At 49.8% G+C, this 18,660-nt stretch overlaps 2 protein-coding genes and 1 pseudogene across 3 annotated transcripts in view; 1 reads left to right on the forward strand and 2 right to left on the reverse strand.

Annotated features, from left to right (window-relative positions):
• Positions 1 to 18,660, forward strand: part of LOC309566639 (E3 ubiquitin/ISG15 ligase TRIM25-like) — a 172,589-nt pseudogene that overhangs the window by 131,137 nt on the left and 22,792 nt on the right. The window lies entirely within an intron of this gene.
• LOC309566690 (uncharacterized protein) overlaps positions 1 to 18,660 on the reverse strand; it is an 84,910-nt gene that overhangs the window by 66,194 nt on the left and 56 nt on the right. The gene's annotated exons all lie outside the window — the stretch shown is intronic.
• On the reverse strand, positions 9,734 to 18,659 carry LOC309567766 (E3 ubiquitin-protein ligase TRIM39-like; the record flags this gene model as incomplete). The annotated part of the gene is made up of 6 exons (XM_082273213.1): positions 9,734 to 9,787; positions 10,252 to 10,742; positions 10,848 to 11,918; positions 13,216 to 13,797; positions 18,538 to 18,560; positions 18,634 to 18,659. The coding sequence occupies 6 exons, from the start codon at positions 18,657 to 18,659 to the stop codon at positions 9,734 to 9,736; spliced, it is 2,247 nt and encodes a 748-aa protein (XP_082129339.1).

An 18,660-nucleotide genomic window follows, 5' to 3' on the forward strand; every position in this document is an offset into this window, starting at 1 on the left:
ATTATAACGTAGCGGTGGTGGCAGAGAAAGGGTTAATTGTTTAATTAGCCCGGTGACAATCCCTCTCAGTCTGCTGGCATCGAGATTGTGGTCCCGCAAGCTGGACAATCTGTGTGCCGTGTGCAGCTGAGAGTGGCATTATTACGCAAGTGACGGCAGGGTGTGAGATTGCTTGGTCTTTGGTCACGAGTTGGAAGAGAAGGCCAGGGGTCTGATACCCGCCACCATCACACCAGGCATTTGCTGAGCAGGATGGGCAGCTGTACTGCCTTATTGCTCCTCCCGCAGTTTTCTGCAGCACTGCTGGCTTCTCCTGCTCTCCATCTAGCTGCACTATGAGTGATCTATTCATGTATCTGTAACTCCACCCCCCTGCTGTCTGCCCCCCCCCCCTCAGTGCTGCGGGCTTTCCTCCTCTTCTTTCCCACCAGCAGCTGCTAAGGTCACACAGGGGGATCAGTTTCAGGATGGAGAATAGGGGGTGGGGGGCTGGTAAAAGTGTCCTATTTACAGGCTCTTTCCTTTCATGAATAAACACAATAAGCGATCAGCACCAATCACTCCTGTGTCCGTTCATCATTGAAGCATAGTACACTGTGTTTTCTATGCTTCCGTTTGTAAATGAAGCCGCTCAGTACATCAGTGCTTCTCATTCATTCACTGTCCAGTGCAGCTGAGGCTGCAGAGAAAGGGACTGGGAAATTTATATCCTCTGTCTCAGAAATAACATTCTTATTCTTCTAAAAAAAAAAAAAAAAAGTAAAAAATACACAAAAAAAAGTTTAAAAAACTTGCGCGGCAGATCTAATAGTCCCAACCCTCACGTCGACCTTTCAAGCCATCCTAGATGGGGGACAATATATTCCCACAGGCTTCACGGACATATCAAATTGATCCCAAAGAAAGGAAAAGACCCCACAGGGCCAGGCTCCTATCCCCCGATTTCCCTGCTCAACCTAGATTCGAAAATGTTATCAAAACTCATGGCCAACAGGTTGGCTCAGATTATGCCTACTCTAATTCACCCCTCCCAATCAGGATTCAAGTTAGGACGCTCGGCCACCTCAAACATCTGCAAGGTTCTCGTTGTCCTGGAGCAAGCAAAAGCTAACCCTACCGAAGATCCATCCATTATTACCTTGGAAGCCTTCAATAACGTTAGCTTCAGTTGGTTGCGCCTAGCTCTCCAGAAATTCGGCTTTGATGGCCCCTTTACCCACCTGATCTCGACCATGTATTCTTCCCCCTATGCCAATTAGTGCAGGCCATATCTCAGACAGTTTCCCTCTCCACAAAGGCACCAGACAGAGCTGCCCTTTGCTTCCCCTCCTTTTCAACTTAGCCATTGAACCCTTGTCACGGTTCCTACTTTTCCATTCTAGCCGCCACGGCATCAAAATAGGCCAACATGAACAGCGTACAGCCCTTTTTGCTGATGACATATTGGTATTTTCCTCCAACTCAGAATCTGACACGCCCCATATTCATGAAATTTTTACGTTTTTTTCGTGCCTGCTCTGGACTCAGGATTCATTTTTCTAAAAGCGATATCCTTCCCCTTTATAAAATCCGCATCCCTCCCTGATCCGCTCATTCCCTTTTCCTGGTTGTGGAATCCCACATCACCTATCTAGGCATCAAAATAGGCAAATCGCCCTCCTCACTCTACCACCTAAACTACCCCCCCCCCCCCCCCGCATCTTTTCCAAAATCATCAGAGAAATGGAAAACTGGTCTGACCTTCCCCTTTCCCTTTTTGGCAGATGCCATCTTTTCAAGAAGGTTTCTTTTCCTAAGCTATTATACCTTCTTAAAACTATTCCCCTACTCCTACAACATATTGACATCAAAAACCTTTACAAAGCCCCTACTTCTTTCCTATGGCATAAAGGACGTCCTCGCATATCCCTTCATAAATTATTTCTCCCAAAACATGACGGGGGTGGGAATCTACCCAATATCCATATGTACAACTTATCTTGCCTCCTCAGAGTGGGTCTGGATTGGTTGTCGGGTCTATCCAGATATTCTAACCATGACATAGAGTCCCAGATGGTGGTCCCTTGTGGATTGCCCGCTGTACTACATTGCAGATCAAGTTCCCTTCCCCCACCGTTAAAACATAATCTGCTGCTGTGTGACACCTTAAGGGATATAAGAAAAAAATTGGGGCTCACCCCCCACATTTCGCACCACCTCCCAATTGCCGGGCCATTCCCTTTTCCAACAAGTGCATGGGTATTTCCATATTGGCCTCCCAAGGGCTTACAACTTTTGTGCAACTCTTTGATATCTCCTCCGGGAAGCCCCCTTCCTTTCTCGGTCCTTCAAACTAGGCACAATTTGCCAGCCCATCGGTTTTTATATGTCCACCAAGCTACTAGTTTTGCAGCTAGTCTTTGCCCTGATAAAAGTAAGCATTCCTGCTCATCCATAATCTACACTTTTCTCCACCTGAACCGCCTCAGCATCTCAGACATCTACAAACCCTTAGTTTCCCATCTCAACAAACCTCCTCACCTGGATCAAACCTTCACCTGGGATAAGGATCTTTTAGTCTTGAAGTCCAAGGACTACATTCTAGATGGATACAACACCACTTGCGCATTTATTGCAGCTTAATTCTGGGGGGGAGCAGCAACTCAAAATAATGCACCGTGAGTACTCATCGTTTTCATCATCCTCCTCCATACCACCGCAGCACTGTTCATGGTGCCATCAAAACAGACCAATGCTCTACCACAGACTGTGGAGTTGTCCGCTCATCTCTCGCTTCTGAGACCAAACAGAACATATTGCAGCTATGGTAATCGGTTATCAGCCAAGCGAAGAACCATTTCTGTTACTGTTTGGTAATCTAGACAGAACCTCAACTGGCGACCGCACCTCATAATCAAGGCTTGTCATTCAAAATAAAGCCTGGCTTTCTACGTGCTTCATGGTGGCCAGAAGAGCCATCCCCACAAGTTGGACCTCTGCTGCCCCCACCCCACCCCGCAGCCTCAGATGCGAGAAATGATCTTGCCTGCCTACTTCGAAAAAAAACTAGATCTACTTATATCCAACCACAATCACTTACACTTTCACACTAAATGGGATCCCTTCATGACCGAATTCCCTCAATTTACGAATGTCTATCCAAGGCCATATTCCCCACCTTATAAGGACTGAGACTTTTTCTCTCCCCCCCCCCTTAACTCCTTAAGCCCTCTTTTATGTTATAGCCGCAAGAATGTCTGATGCCGAGATCACTGCGATTTTATTATGCTCTTCACCATCTCAAGGTACTCCTCCACTATATACTATAATTTGTTCTACTCTACTCCTTCCTCATAATATCCTTGGCTACTTGTAGTTGACCCTCCCCCCTTTCCCTGTGCCCTATCCCTTTGACATAGCTAGTACCTAATTATAATCTCTTGTTCTAAAATCTCCTCTTTTTCTTCCTGCCCCCTCCCTATATCTTTATATCTTAAATTAGTGTTTCCCGCCTCCTGAGCTATTTGTCATATGTTTGTTGTAGTCCTCCCCCCTCCCCACCTTTTTTCCTTACTCCCATTTTCCTCCCCCTCTCTCTCTTTTTCACTCCATTCCTGTCTTCCCCTCCTAAACCACCTAGCCCTCCCTGTTGGAGATACAACAGCTTTCAGCTTAGCAGATTAACTGCAGTTCACAAATAGGACACTAGATGTCGCTAATGCTCAGTGATATGCTATGCATTTCTATGGTGTGTTGTAATATCCTGTACACTGTACTGAACTTGTTGGTTATCTCTTCCTGTCTGTTGTTCTTATTACAATGAGGTGACATCTTTGATTGTTGTGTTATGTTCCAATAAAGAAGCCAGTTCCTGTTTACTCCACAATGTCTGATCTGAATGGACTCCACTGCACCCAGTGATCACACTCTGCAACACTCCCTCCCCCTTCTAGTCTCTCCTTCCTGTTTCCCCCATTCCCCTTTCAACACCTATATCCTCCATATACTTTCTCCTTTCATGTTTACACAGATGTATGCAGTTGTATTGATACGGGGTAAACTCCCTGGGTTATCTTTGTTAATTCAAAAGTTGCCCTCTGTATATTACATAAACTCCAATACAATATGTTTAAAAAAAAGCCCAAAAAATGGGATTTCTGACTTTCTATAAAATCAATTTTTATGATGTTCATTGACGGACACAGCTCCTCATATTCATGACCATAGGGTTATGCTGCCCCCTACAGGAGTAGGATACTAGGCAGAGAAAAGCTTGAGCACACCTATAGGGCAGTCCCTGGAGGTATACTCCCACTTCCTGCTATAGGTATTCAGTTTTGTAACAAGCAGTGTCAGAAGAAAAAAAACAACTCCAAAGAGGGGCGGGTGATGTATCCATCAATGAACATCAGAGAAATGGATTTTACGGTAAGTCAAAAATCCCATTTTCTCTTTTCTCTTTCGTTCATTGATGGACACAGCTCCTCATCTTCATGACCGTAGGGACGTCCCAAAGCAGCGTCAAACATAAGGGGTGGGAACAGCAGAAAACAAACTTCTCAAAGGCTAAAACACAGGCAACCAGATAACACAGAGCTCAACTGAGAACAACTGGAGCCCCCCTTGAAAAAAAAACCATAGAAGGAGGACAAATCCTCCAAACAGCCTGCAAAACTTTGCGGCCAAAAGAAGCATCCGCAGTTGCCAACACATCCACTTTATAAAACTTTGTGAATGTGTGCACAGACGACCAATTGGCCACTTGGCAAACTTGCATCACTGACGCCTGATGACGGAAGGCCCAGGAGGCACCCTGCGCGCCGAAGTAATAGCCACCAAAAAGGCCACCTTCTGGAACAATGTAAGCAGGGGAATCTCCCGAATATTTTCAAAGGGAGGTTTCTGAAGAACTGACAACACTAAATTGAGGTCCCACGGTGGCAATGGAGACTGCCCCGGGGGGGAGCCAAGTGCCTCACTCCCTGGAGAAAAGTACTCACCAAGGAGTGTGAGGCCAACGAACATTGAAAAAAAATCACCAAGGCTGAGACCTGACCCTTGATGGTACTCAACACCAAACATTGCTCGACCTCTCGCTGGAGGAAAGCCAAGATCCGAGTCACCAAAAGGAGTGTGGGTGAATTCCAAGAGACTCACGCTACGCAATGTATGTCTTCCAAGTACGATGGTAAATCTTCCTGGAAGTAGATTTCCTAGCTTTTAAAAGCGTAGGAATCACCAAATCAGACAACCCTTCATCCTTCAGTACCTGGCTTTCAACAGCCAGGCTGTCAAAACCAGCGACTTTAAAGCAGGATTGAAGATCGGTCCTTGAGACAGCAGATTTTCCCTGAGAGGGAGTCTCCAAGGGACATAGGCGACCAGCCGCACCAGATCGAGGTACCAAGATCGGCGAGGCCAGTCTGGAGCCACTAGAATGACTGGAATCCCTTCTGCCTCGATCCTGCACAGGAGTCGTGGCAGCAGCTTGAGAGAAGGAAAAGCATATATCAGAAGATAATGACCCCAGGGAGCCACAGGGGCATATGTGGCATCGGCTAGAGGGTCCTGAGACCGTGCCACAAACCTCTGAACTTTCCCACTGAGGTGAGAGGCAAACAGGTCCATCTAAGGGGTGCCCCACTGGAGACACAACTGACTGAACACCTCCAGATGAAGTGACCATTCTTCCTGGTCCAACACCTGTCAACTGAGATAATCCGCTTGCCAATTTTCCACACCTGGAATGTGTACGGCAGAGAGGGCTGTAACGAACCGTTCTGCCCAACTTAGAATGCTGGCTACTTCCCGAGCCACCAGAACACTTCTCATGCCCCCTTGGTGATTGACATAGGCCAGTGGCATTGTCTGATTGAATCCATACCGGACATCCCTGGAGACAAACTGTCCAATGATCCAGGCAAAGTCTGATCGCTCGGAGCTCTAGTACATTGATTGGTAGCCTGGACTCCTCCAGAGTCAAGACCCCTTGAAAACAATCCATGCCGAGGATGCCTCCCCATCGGGATATGCTGACATCCGTGGCAACAAATGTCCAGTACAGGGGAAGAAAGGATGTTCCCTGAAGAAGTGCCGGAGAGTGAAGCCGGAGAGTGAAGCCACCAAACCAGGGACCCCCTTGTCCTCTGGCTCAACATGATCAAATTGTCCAGAGACTGAGGATCCTTGTTCCACTTCACCAGAATCTCCTTTTGCAGAGATCTGGTGTGGAACTGTGCAAATGGAACCACCTTGAAGGTAGACACCATCAGGCCCAGCACCCGCATGCAAGTCCGAAGAGATGACCGTCTGCTGGACAGCAGAAGCCAAATCGCCTCCTGCAATTTCTAAAGTTTTGCCAGAGGGAGAAACACTCTGGACGAGGCTGAGTCCAGAGTCAGTCCCAAATATTCCAGGCTCGTGGATGGGAAGAGCAGACTTCTGAAGATTCAGAATCCAACCAAATTCCCTCAGCGTTTGCAGAGTGATCTCCAAGTTGGCCAACAGGGCAGTCGAAGACTTTGCTCGTCTCACAGGAACAAAATAATAAAAGAAGAAGAAATATCCATTTAAAGAAAAAAATAGCTAGGACCAGAGATCCCAGCAAGGAACTAGGTCCTTACTCCTGACTAGGCAGAAAAAAACTGAATACCTATAGCAGGAAGTGGGAGTATACCCCCAGGGACTGCCCCATAGGCATGCTCAAGCTTTTCTCTGCCTAGTGTCCTACTCCTGTAGGGGGCAGCATAACCCTATGGTCATAAAGATGAGGAGTTGTGTCCATCAAATAAATTACATTTTCCCTGCAGGCTTTCTTTATTTTGTAAACTGCTTGGGGAGCCAGTCTGCATGATGAGGCCACAATGTAGTGCACTGGGAACAAGATTAGAGATTTTTTGGATACATTCTGTTGTCTCTTCCGCAGACTTTGAATAGAAGTAACAGGTGCAAAAGAATTGGTTTTTGGGTGTTGTAGGTGCCTTCACACCATAACCCTATAGAGGTACTCTTAGTGAAAGCAAGAATTGGCCTTGCTGTTAGAAATTGAAATATGTACCTGTCAGACAGGTGTGAAAAAATTGGTCTTTGCGTGTTGTAGGCACCTTCACACCGTAACCCTATAGAGGTACTCTTGATGAAAGCAAGAATTGGCCTTGCTGTCAAAAATTAAAAAGAAATGTATCTGTCAAACATGTGTGGAAAAATTGGTCTTTGGGTTTTAATTGTGCCCATAAAACCAACACCAAAAAAATTCTTCCAGACGTCTTGCAGAGATTCCACATCCCAAAAACACTTAATCAGTGACATTGGCATCAGGGACTTCATAGCTGCTGGCAATTCAGGATGGATTTGTTTTGATAAATGTCAGACGATCCACGGAGTCTGTGGACTGATGCGTTTTATTATCATCAGTAACAAAACCTCCAGCAGCACTGAATGTCTGTTGTTTGGAAAGCATGCTGGATGCATACTGGGCAACTTCTGGCCAGTGGTCTATTCTCATGACCCAGTAACCCAGTGGATCTTCAACTGGAAATCTCTCCATCTCTGTTTTTGCCCCTAGATAATCGTCCACCATATGATGCGGATGCTGCCGATGGGATGTGGAATCTGAGAGCCCTGGGTGGCAAGGACAAAAAAATTGTAAAATGCATCACTTAGGTGGCCTCTTTCTCCACCGCTCACATTTATTAGTGACCAGTGGTGACAGCTCCTACCATTGGTGGTTAGTAGTAGGTGTCCACTTTTGTTAGTCAGTGGTAAGTGTCCCTATCATCCATCTATCCTCTGACAGACTCACCCGGGACAGAGGCTTTGGAGGGGACTGAAGGTTAGCTTGTTGTCTACTGACTATGGGCCCTGGCAACTGAGGGAGCTACAAGCATTTCGGAAGATGTCCTGTTATGTAATGCAAAAGGACATTGTTACATTTAACAATCAAGGAAGCCATAATGATCTCTGCCAACTTAAAACTCAGTAAAACAGATGTGAAAAAAGCTGGTTAATGAGATCTAAAAAGCCCTGGTTCTTCTGTTGCCTACTAGTCTGAGGTGGGGGAGGGGGGGGTCACTGTTTATGTGTTTATTGTGCTAAATAACTCACCTATTGTTTCTGTCTGCTATCAAACTATTGTGGGATATCTGATAATTCACAACATTGTCCAGGTGGCTAGTTGTTTAATCAACTAAATGTTTCTAGTATATGTTGGTTGTTGTTTAGCTATGTTAATTAAATTCCTGTGTATGGTTTGTATGATTAGGGTAATATGATCAGGAAGGAAGCACCTAATCGGAGTGCCAAGCAGGTTCCATCACACATCCATTCCTCATTCCCTCCATGCAGAGCTTTTTGGTTCTGTGAAGCTGCAGGTACTCCCATTCTGTGTGAATGGAGGAAAAAAAATGTTTTTTTGGTGATTTTCTCTCCAGGTCAAATTTTTACCTTCTTTATAGAAACAAGTAAATCTGGAAAATATCATATAATGGCCACTAGGTGGAACTAATGATTATAAGAAATAAATACTTATTTACTGTGATTGTAAGCTACATCTAGTGGCCATAATGCGTTATGAATGAAAAATTTGGCCTGGAGAGAAAATAGCCTAAAAAAATGTGTTTTTGCCTTCATTCACACAGAACGAAGGTACATCAGTTTCTCAGGAGGAATAGCTCTGCCAATATTTTTATAAGCACACCCCTTTCATTTTTAAAACCTCGGTCATACCAAGTTAAAACGGATCTTTGTAGGACAATCCTGACCATAGAAAGCCTTGCGTGTCCCAACAAAATGATGGACGTGTTCCATCGGTATTACAAAGTTCTTATGGAATGTGATGAGGAAATAACAACCTCTGACTCTAGTGAAGGTTCTGAAACTTTATTTAGAAGAGAAAAGAGTTACAAAGTAAAAGTAAAGATTAGAAAGTAGAGAGATGAAGGTGTGCGGAGATCCTTAGACATGGCAGGTGGACCAAGGATCTGACCTCTTCATCAAACGGGAGGCTCCAATTCAGTGAAGAATTTGTACAAGCAGCACATCATTCATTACAAGAGACATTAATTTCTGTTATCTCTGAACACGTTATCAGCTTGTCCCACCTCCAGACTCCCAAATCCCTCATTGTAGAAGAAGGAGACCAACTGTCTCTATGTTCCACAACAAGACCTTCCAAGGATCCGGAGAACAACAATTTCTTCTAATAACATCTTTCTGTAAAGTCATTCTAGACAGAGAATCTGTTATTATATAAAGAACCTCACATTAGCATATAAGCACTTAGTCATCTCTTCTTATCATTAGTAAATCAGATCATAATTATCTCTCTTTAGCAGATGAATAGGGCCATAGAGGAAGTATCTATATTCAATCATTGATCAATATTCCCATATACAGAGCCGAGAATTTCCATTTCCTGAGACTGTATACCCCCCTGTCACCTGTCCACACTACCACACCCACACCACAATCCCCACCCCCTCTACATCATAACCAATAGGAATAAGACTAGCACTGGCTGTATTCCTAGTGACAATCATCACAGCCAATCACAGGGAGGGGGAGGAGCAATCACAGATCCATGGATTGGTCATGTAAAGGAACCTGTGAGGACAGAAATGTAGGAATTCTCATTGTGGATATTAAAGTGTGTGTCTAGACAAATCCTATTGTTCTAGTTCTGGATGGAGTGGGAGGGGGATTAGAACCTCTGTCAGGTTTTTACTGCTATCTGGGGCTCCATTAGAGAGATTTCCCCTCACTTCCTGTCCTGGTGACAATGTTTTATCAGACAGGAATACAGACAGAACATCTACAACAGGAACACAGACAGAAATAAAAACCTGACAAGGGTTCTAGTCTTACCTTACTACTAAGATCCTTCCCGACTTCCCAAGAACTGAAAAATGGTTTTGGCTATAGATACACTTTAAAGGTGAAGGCTTCAGGGCTGTCATCCTGAACCATGGCTACGCTACCTAGTGTATCACTGACCCAGAACAAGCACGCAGCCAGTGAAGGCTGAACAATCTGCCCTCCTGCATGCTTGTTCCTGGTCAGTGACACGCTAGGTAGTGAAGTGAGGTTTAGGATGAAGATGACGGCCCCAGAACCTGCAGCAATATTCATAAATCAATAATGTTGTTTCTTGTCCTCTGCTTCCCCCTATTGGCTGAGTATTGCACCAATCAGGTTCTCTGCCCTGTGATGTCACCAGTCTCTGGGCAGATTTCTCACATCTGATTCCCCCTAAGATATCTTTAGACAGGAACCTACCCCTGCGTATAACGCAGCATGGAGGGGCTCGGTGAAGGATGTGGTGAAGGTGAGGATGTGTCGGATCGGGTCACACAGATCATAAAAGGAGATCATCCCGGCCTCATAATCCAGATCTATCCTGACTCTCTTACTGGAGACATTGCCGGTGAATCGGATCTTATTACTGTCATGTATCACCGAATACTGATTACCCCAACCCCCCCACCTCTCCAAGCTCCAGGACTTCTTATTATATCCAACCCATGACTGACCTCCTTTCCTGTCTATACTGGGGTAACACATCCCGACTCCCCAGTATGCTGCTCCCCCGACATCCACTTCCCAGTAATGTCTCCCTGAGGAGAAACTCTGATTGCTCATCACCTGAGGGTAGTAAAATCTCTCTGGTGTTTCTGGGCGATATTGACTATATAATGAGTAGGATGCAGTTTTCCTGTCATCGGATATATGTATATTATTACTAGCTGTCCTCACATCCAGTTCTATGTCTGTAACCCCTGACACCCACGATCTTTGCTGTACAGCTCCGATATTTGGTCCTTCAGCCTGGTGGTATGAGCATTGTATGGTGAGGGAGGGTTGGGGACATCTACTGGATGGTTCAGCATTGATGTGACCTTTGCCCTTTGTAGTAGAATGTGGATAGATATGTGTGCCAGACATAATATCAGATAAACCTGTGTGTAATGTGTGTGAGATCCCCCCCACATCCAGATCCCCTCCATCATGGAGGAGTTTATCATGTCTCTCTCTGTCCTCATCATCTCCATCCTCAGTATCACACAAGTCCCCTATGTCTGATTCCTGTAGGACAGTCAGTGGATCCGTCATGTTACACAGCTCCTCAATGTCCTCCATCTTCCTGGACAGCTCCTCCTTCTTTATTTCCAGATCCTGGATCACATCTGATATAAATCGGTAGACCCTCTCTGCTTCCCGGGAGATCTCACTCAGGACTCTCTTCTCCAGGTCTTCCAGATGTCTTCTGAGGTCTATGAACAGGGCAATGACTCTCTCTGTTTCATCATCTGTTTTTCCTTGTATTTTGATCCTGTGTTCCTGCAGACTCTGGACTCTTTTCTCCGTCTCCTCTCGTTCCATCATCAGTTTCTGTAGAACATTTCTCAGTTTCTTCTTCTTCATGTCAGAGGCCTCATCCAGAGTTTCCACCTGGTGTCCCCGATGTTCTCCAACCAGACTGCAGGACGCACAGATACAGGTGGAGTCCTCAGTGCAGTAATACTTCAGTAGTTCCTTATGGACGGAGCATTTCCGGTTCTCCAGGGAAGTGGTGGGGTCACATAAGACGTGTTCTGGTGACTTGCTGTGGACTCTCAGGTGATTGTCACACAGAGAAGCTTCACACAACAGGCAGGATATCACAGCAGGTACAGGAGTGTGAATACAGTAAGTACAGAAGACCCCCGTTTTGTCCTGATCACCCTGCGTAGTCTGGAGGGTCTCCAATATCTTACACAGAGTAATGTTCTTCTGAAGGACAGGACGTTTCTTGAGTTTTTCTCTACATTCAGGACAGGAATATCCTCCATCTTCCTCCTGTGTGTCCAGCACACGACCAATACAGTCCCGGCAGAAGTTGTGTCCACATGTCAGGGTTACAGGATCCATATAAATGTTCAAACAGATGGAACATTCCAGATCATCTTGACCAATGTAGAATAGATGTCACCCCCAAACTCTTAGGCTGCTTAAAGCCAAAGGCTCCACCCCCATGCCATAAACCTTTCCCTTTACCTAAATAATTGAGACCACACCGTGCTTGGAGTTAATTGGCCACAGCAGCCATTTTATTAACCCTTTTACCTTAAAATTAACATAAGGAGAAAAAACATTCCTTACAAACATAAAACAATCAGTCATTAGGCCTGTTGGTCTTTGAGGCTCCTCCAAATAATTCCAAATCCTGCACTGCGGGACCTGTGCCCTGATAGGCCTCCAGCCGCGTCACCGGCTCGGAGACAAACCACTCCCCGCAGTGCCACCATTTTGAATTCCATTTAAACTGACATTAAATGGAATGCACCATAGGGACCCATACCAACGATGAGTCCCAACCATACCCTTATCCTAAACTGTTCACCTCCCCCGCCAGCAAAGACCAACAAAACGCCCAGCTGCCATGACAATATAAAATTCCCCCAGAAAGGACAGAAAGCACAAAAGACATGAATCAAAATCAACCATAACAGTCCCAGAAATTAGGGAGGGTGGGTGGGAAGCTTCTTCTTCCTTCGTCCGTTGAACTTCCACTGACCTCCAATCTGAGGGGCCACCCCTCCTAACTGTACCTCAACCCCTCCCAAACCTGATACACCAATCCCTGAATACCCCCCAACTCAAAACAATTTAATTTAACTCACACCTGCCCTGTCTCCCCTCTTCACATGGTCATGTCTGCCCTACGCTATTTTTTTTTTTTTTTCGCTTCGGGCCTTGCTTGACCAATGTAGAATAGATGTCACCCCCAAACTCTTAGGCTGCTTAAAGCCAAAGGCTCCACCCCCATGCCATAAACCTTTCCCTTTACCTAAATAATTGAGACCACACCGTGCTTGGAGTTAATTGGCCACAGCAGCCATTTTATTAACCCTTTTACCTTAAAATTAACATAAGGAGAAAAAACATTCCTTACAAACATAAAACAATCAGTCATTAGGCCTGTTGGTCTTTGAGGCTCCTCCAAATAATTCCAAATCCTGCACTGCGGGACCTGTGCCCTGATAGGCCTCCAGCCGCGTCACCGGCTCGGAGACAAACCACTCCCCGCAGTGCCACCATTTTGAATTCCATTTAAACTGACATTAAATGGAATGCACCATAGGGACCCATACCAACGATGAGTCCCAACCATACCCTTATCCTAAACTGTTCACCTCCCCCGCCAGCAAAGACCAACAAAACGCCACCAGCACCCAAGGGTGACACCTTACCCTTGCGTGCCCCTCCAAACCCTCAAGGCTCGCTGGATCCCATCCTGTAATCCCAGGGCCCATAAATCTATACCCACCGCATTGAGGTGGACTCCATCATCCCGCAGATACCGCCATGTGTCCACTTCCAACTCCAGGTGGCGAACCACCAACCCCCCATTCCGACACACAAAGCGCCCCACTTCCTTGTTCAACTTAATCCGAGCCTTATTAAGGCGCGCGACCGACCTGGCCATGCGCCAGGACGTGCGGGCCACCATATCCGACCAAACTACAAGCAGCGCCGGAAAAGCCGTGCGCAGCCTAAGGAAATCCAACTTTATGTCCCTGATCAAGGCCCGCGCGGACCTGGCCCCCAAATCGTTGCCCCCGGCATGCAGCACCAAAACATCTGGCTGCCTGTCCAACCGGGCGAAACGATGCACTTCGGGAAGGACCCTGCCCCAAGTAAGCCCCGGCACCCCCAGCCACCTGACACAAGCCTCGTGCCGAGAAAAACCAAGTTGTCTACCATTAGGACGCACATCAGCCCTCCGGGCCCCCCAGAAAACATACGAGTGTCCCACGATCCAAACAAGGCAGGGTTCCAAACCTACAAGAAAAGGGGACAAAAGGAAAAGAAAACCAACCAATAATCAGATAACCAGCCGGGCCCACACCCCCCCAGCGACAAAAACCACCCCCCGTACATACCCTACACCAACAGCTGTGGACGAACGTACAACAAGAACCTCCTAGACTCCCAGCGCCCAATGCGTTTGACCGCATCGTCGTTCAATCCCCAGCGTGCAGCCTCAGTGGCCGCCCCGATCCGAAAGGAATGAGATGCAAACCTACTGGCATCCAAACCCAAAGAGCCCACACACCTTCTGAACACCGATACAAATTGAAAACGGGATAACGACGACCCGTCCGCATGCATTAAAAATGAACCGGGCCGCGAAGGGCGGATTGCCCAGTAATCCCGAACCGCCCCTACCGGGCACAGCGGTGAAGACGGCACCGCGAACAACCGGACCCGGACCCCCTTGCCACTCTGGTCCGTTTTGGACCGTCGAAGGAGGATAGTAACCCCCTCCCGACCGACAGAGACATCCTGACCCAATAGGCCCCCCGGCACCGTCCGGGAGGAGCTGACCAATTCCCCAATCCGGAAAGCCCCGAAAAAAGCGAGAGAAAAGGCCGCCTTAAACAACACCACCTCGTAACTCGAGGCGCAGTGCTCCCCCAATTGCCGGCAGACGTCCTGCAAAAGAGCGAAGGACACCGGGCGCCTAGTGTCCCTCCTCCGATAAGCCCTGGAATAGCCCCGTAACGCTTGTCTCACCACGAAGTCCTTCGTGTAATCCTGACAACCCAGAAATTTAAACAGAAAGGCCAAGCCGGACAACTTGCGAGCCACAGCGGAAGCCGACGCGCCCCTCTCAAAATGATCAGAGACAAAAGAAAGTAACACCCACCTGACCTCCGGACCCAGAGGATCCACCGATGCCACCCGCAACACCTCCAGCCACTCCAACCATACCTTGCAATAAGCCGACCACGTGGACTCGCTCACCGACTTCCTGATCCATCCAGCGAGGACCCCAAGGCAATCCCCCATAGCCACTCCGGACACGTGACTCCGCGTTGCTCCGCTGCCGGTGCCAACTCCCGGAACCTGTCCCACTGAAAACGAGATAGCGCGTCAGCAATATCATTCTTAACCCCCGGAATGTGCACAGCGTACAGGAAAACATTCAACCGTAGACACCGCAAAACCAAATACCTGAGGAGGCGCACCACCGGCTGAGACGAAGCCGACGCGCGGTTGATCACCTGAACCACCCCGAGATTGTCGCAATGGAGGCGAACCTTCAGGTTCCTGAACTCCGCCCCCCAAATCTCCAGGGCCACCACCACCGGGAACAGTTCCAGCAACACCAAGTTGCTGACCAGCCCCGCTGCCTGCCATGCCCCCGGCCAAGGGGCGGCGCTCCACGCCCCCCGGTGAAAAGCCCCGTACCCCGCCGAACCAGCAGCATCGGTAAACAGTTCCAAATCAAAGTTGCTGATCGGCCCGGCCATCCACAAGGATCTACCATTGTATGTGGCCAAAAAACCGTGCCACAGACGCAAGTCATCCCTGTGTTCCCTGTTGAGCCTGACGAAGTGAGTGGGCAACTTCACCCCCGAAGTCGCCGCCGACAGCCGTCGGCAGAAAACCCGGCCCATGGGCATAATGCGGCAGGCAAAATTCAATTTACCCAGCAACGACTGCAAGCTGCGCAACTGAATCTTGCGCAAACCCAGCACCCCTTCAATTTCAGCTCTCAAAGCCCCCAATTTATCCTCCGGTAGGCGACACTCCATGGCCTCCGAATCCACGACAATGCCCAGGAAGCTGAGCACCGTGGTCGGGCCTTCCGTCTTGTCGGGGGCCAACGGAATGCCGAAGCTCCCGGCCACATGCTGCAACGTGGCAAGCAGGATCGCGCACCCGTTGGAAGAGGGCGGGCCCACACACAGAAAGTCGTCCAAATAGTGGATCACCGAATTCACACCGGAAACCTCCCGAACCACCCACTCCACAAAGGAACTGAAGGTCTCAAACAGCGCGCACGATATGGAGCAGCCCATGGGAAGGCAGCGATCCACATAATACGCCCCTTGCCACCGGCAGCCCAGCAATCGAAAACTGTCCGGGTGAACCGGGAGCAACCTGAACGCCGCCTCAATGTCCGATTTGGCCATCAAGGCCCCCCGCCCATAATGTCGCACCCAGGCCACCGCGGCGTCAAAGGAAATGTAAGACACCGTACAGGCATCCGGGTCGATGGCGTCATTCACAGACCCACCCTTTGGGAAGGAGAGGTGGTGAATGAGGCGAAACTTGTTGGGTTCCTTCTTGGGAACCACCCCCAACGGCGAAACCACCAAGTCACGCACCGGCACCTCCGAAAACGGGCCCGCCATGCGACCGAGAGCCACTTCCTTGTGCAACTTATCCGACACCACCAAAGGGTGGCGCAATGCCGAACGCAAATTCCTCGCCACCGGCGGCACCGAGGCCAAAGAGCAAGGGATACGAAAACCCACCGCAAAACCCTCCCCCAGAAGTCGGGCAGCCGCCCTATCGGGGTACCTATCTAGAAAAGGCCGCAGCCTTTCCACCCTCACCGTCGTCGTCCCCTTTGTGCGAAGGCTCTCCGGACCGCCCTTTTCCGGACTTAAAACACCGAGCCAAGGAATGGGAACCTCCGCAACCGGAGCATTCATGTTTGAAGCGACATGTGCCACCGAACTTACAGGAACCCTCATTAAATTGCCAGCAGAAACCCCTCCTCTTTGCGGCCGGCTGTCCCGGGGTCGCAGAACCACCGGCCCCCCCTGGAAAAAACTGATTCGGAGCCTTCGCAGACGACATGAGCCGCATCCACAGGCTGATGTCCTTGTGGTCCCACCGCAAGGACGGCCTAACCGCCTTCCGCTGCCGGAACTGTTCGTCGTACCGCAGCCAGGCCGACCCCCCGTAAACCCGATAGGCTTCCCCTACAGCGTCCATGTAGCAGAACAGGGCCGAGCAGTTTTCCGGCGCCTTTTCCCCTATGACGCCCGCCAGAATGGCAAAGGCCTGCAGCCAATTGGCGAAGGTCCGAGGGATAAGCCGATAGCGTCGCGCCTCCTCGTCCTCCTTCTTGCGCTCCTCCGGTTTAACCCTGTCCAGGTGAAACTTCTCGAGGGGCAACAGCGTGAAGATTTCCACGTACTCACCCTTCCAGATCTTCTCCCGGACTTCCTGCTTCAAATGTGCCCCCAATGGGCCCTCAAAACAAACATATACCTCACCTTTCGCTGAATCGTCCAGGCGAACAGCGTCCGCCTTCCCCTCCTTCGCCGTCCCGGTCTTGTCCCCCGCCGCCCCGGCCGTCACTGCCACCACAGCCGGCGCGCCAACAACCTGGGGAGGGGCCCCAGCCCCCCCCGCAACTAGCCCCGTGGAAGACGGCCCCGCCAGCCCCGGGGCCCCCCCCGGCTCCGTGCCCGAGCCCCCCGCCGGAGGCACCCAAGCCGCCGCTGGAGACAAGCGGCCCCCGTCCCCCGGGGGCAAACGCCCCAAGAGGTCCCGTAGACCCAGGAGGAAGCCCCTCAAACCCCCATCATCACCCCCTTCCGGGGTCCCCGCCCCCACTGGCCGGGACACCCCCACCCCCCGAGCCCCTCCAGCACTCCCACCCCCCACATCAAACAAGCCCCGCAAATCAGACAAAGCCAGAGAAGGAATTGTGACCTCACCTGTCTGCCCAGGGGGGGCGCCCCCAGCCGCCGATCCAGCCTCCCTCGTCGCCGACCGACCACCGACATCCTCTTCCACATCCGATCCGGACACCTCGCCTTCCGAACGATCGTCCCCGGGCACCGCCGACATCCGTCCACCAGGTGTCGCACTCCCGCCATCTGCAGAGCCGAGCGACAGGCGTCCACGCCCCCGTACTCCAGCTCCGCCCGACGGAGACCTCTGTGAACCAGCCGAACTTCCGATGACCCGGCCACGTGACTTGCCCCGCCGCGTCATCTCTCTGCGCCCAGCCGAGGCCGACTCCGAGTCCCGCCGATCACTGCTGCCACCGGCCGCCATGAAGCCGCTCCCACGCCGAGGCACCCCTCCGACCGGAGCATCGCCAGTAGGGGAGCCCGCCAGTCCAGCAGCACCCCGGCGAGAGGGACGGGGAGAGACCGAAGGCCGCCTCCCCCCACTACCCCCAGAGCTCCGTCCATGCAGAGGATTCCTCCCAGAGGCGCGCACGGCCGCAGCAGGAGAACGCTTAGCCGGCGGCCCTGAAGGGTCCCTGTCGGGGCTCCTAGGATGACGCTGAGCTCGAGGGGAAGGGTCCGGTGAAAAACACTCCGGCGGCCGTGACCGCCGAGCCCGCGGGACCGCAAGCCCCTCCGAATCCTGTGCAGAGTCCTGAACCCCCATCAACGTGGAGACCTGGGACCGGAGCCACTCAGTCCCCTTCACCGCGGCAGCGGCCTTAATTTGCTCCAGCAAAACGTCCAAATCCGCCATCACAGACCAGGGAAGCTGAGGTGAGATGCTCTGCAGTGAAAAAGGTGGGTGACCAAGCTTCTTCTTCCTTCGTCCGTTGAACTTCCACTGACCTCCAATCTGAGGGGCCACCCCTCCTAACTGTACCTCAACCCCTCCCAAACCTGATACACCAATCCCTGAATACCCCCCAACTCAAAACAATTTAATTTAACTCACACCTGCCCTGTCTCCCCTCTTCACATGGTCATGTCTGCCCTACGCTATTTTTTTTTTTTTTTTTTTTTTCGCTTCGGGCCTTGCTTTCAGATGAGAAGACGCCATCGCTGAGAGCAGAAGAGTAAAAGTGTGAATATTGAACTCTGTTAGACTTATTTATTAAGATCAAAAACAATGTACAAAGTCCAGTAATTGATAACAGTCATG

The sequence above is a fragment of the Pelophylax lessonae genome (genome assembly GCF_965119305.1).
Source record: "Pelophylax lessonae genome assembly, chromosome: 1".
In the NCBI taxonomy this organism is placed as follows: domain Eukaryota; kingdom Metazoa; phylum Chordata; class Amphibia; order Anura; family Ranidae; genus Pelophylax; species Pelophylax lessonae.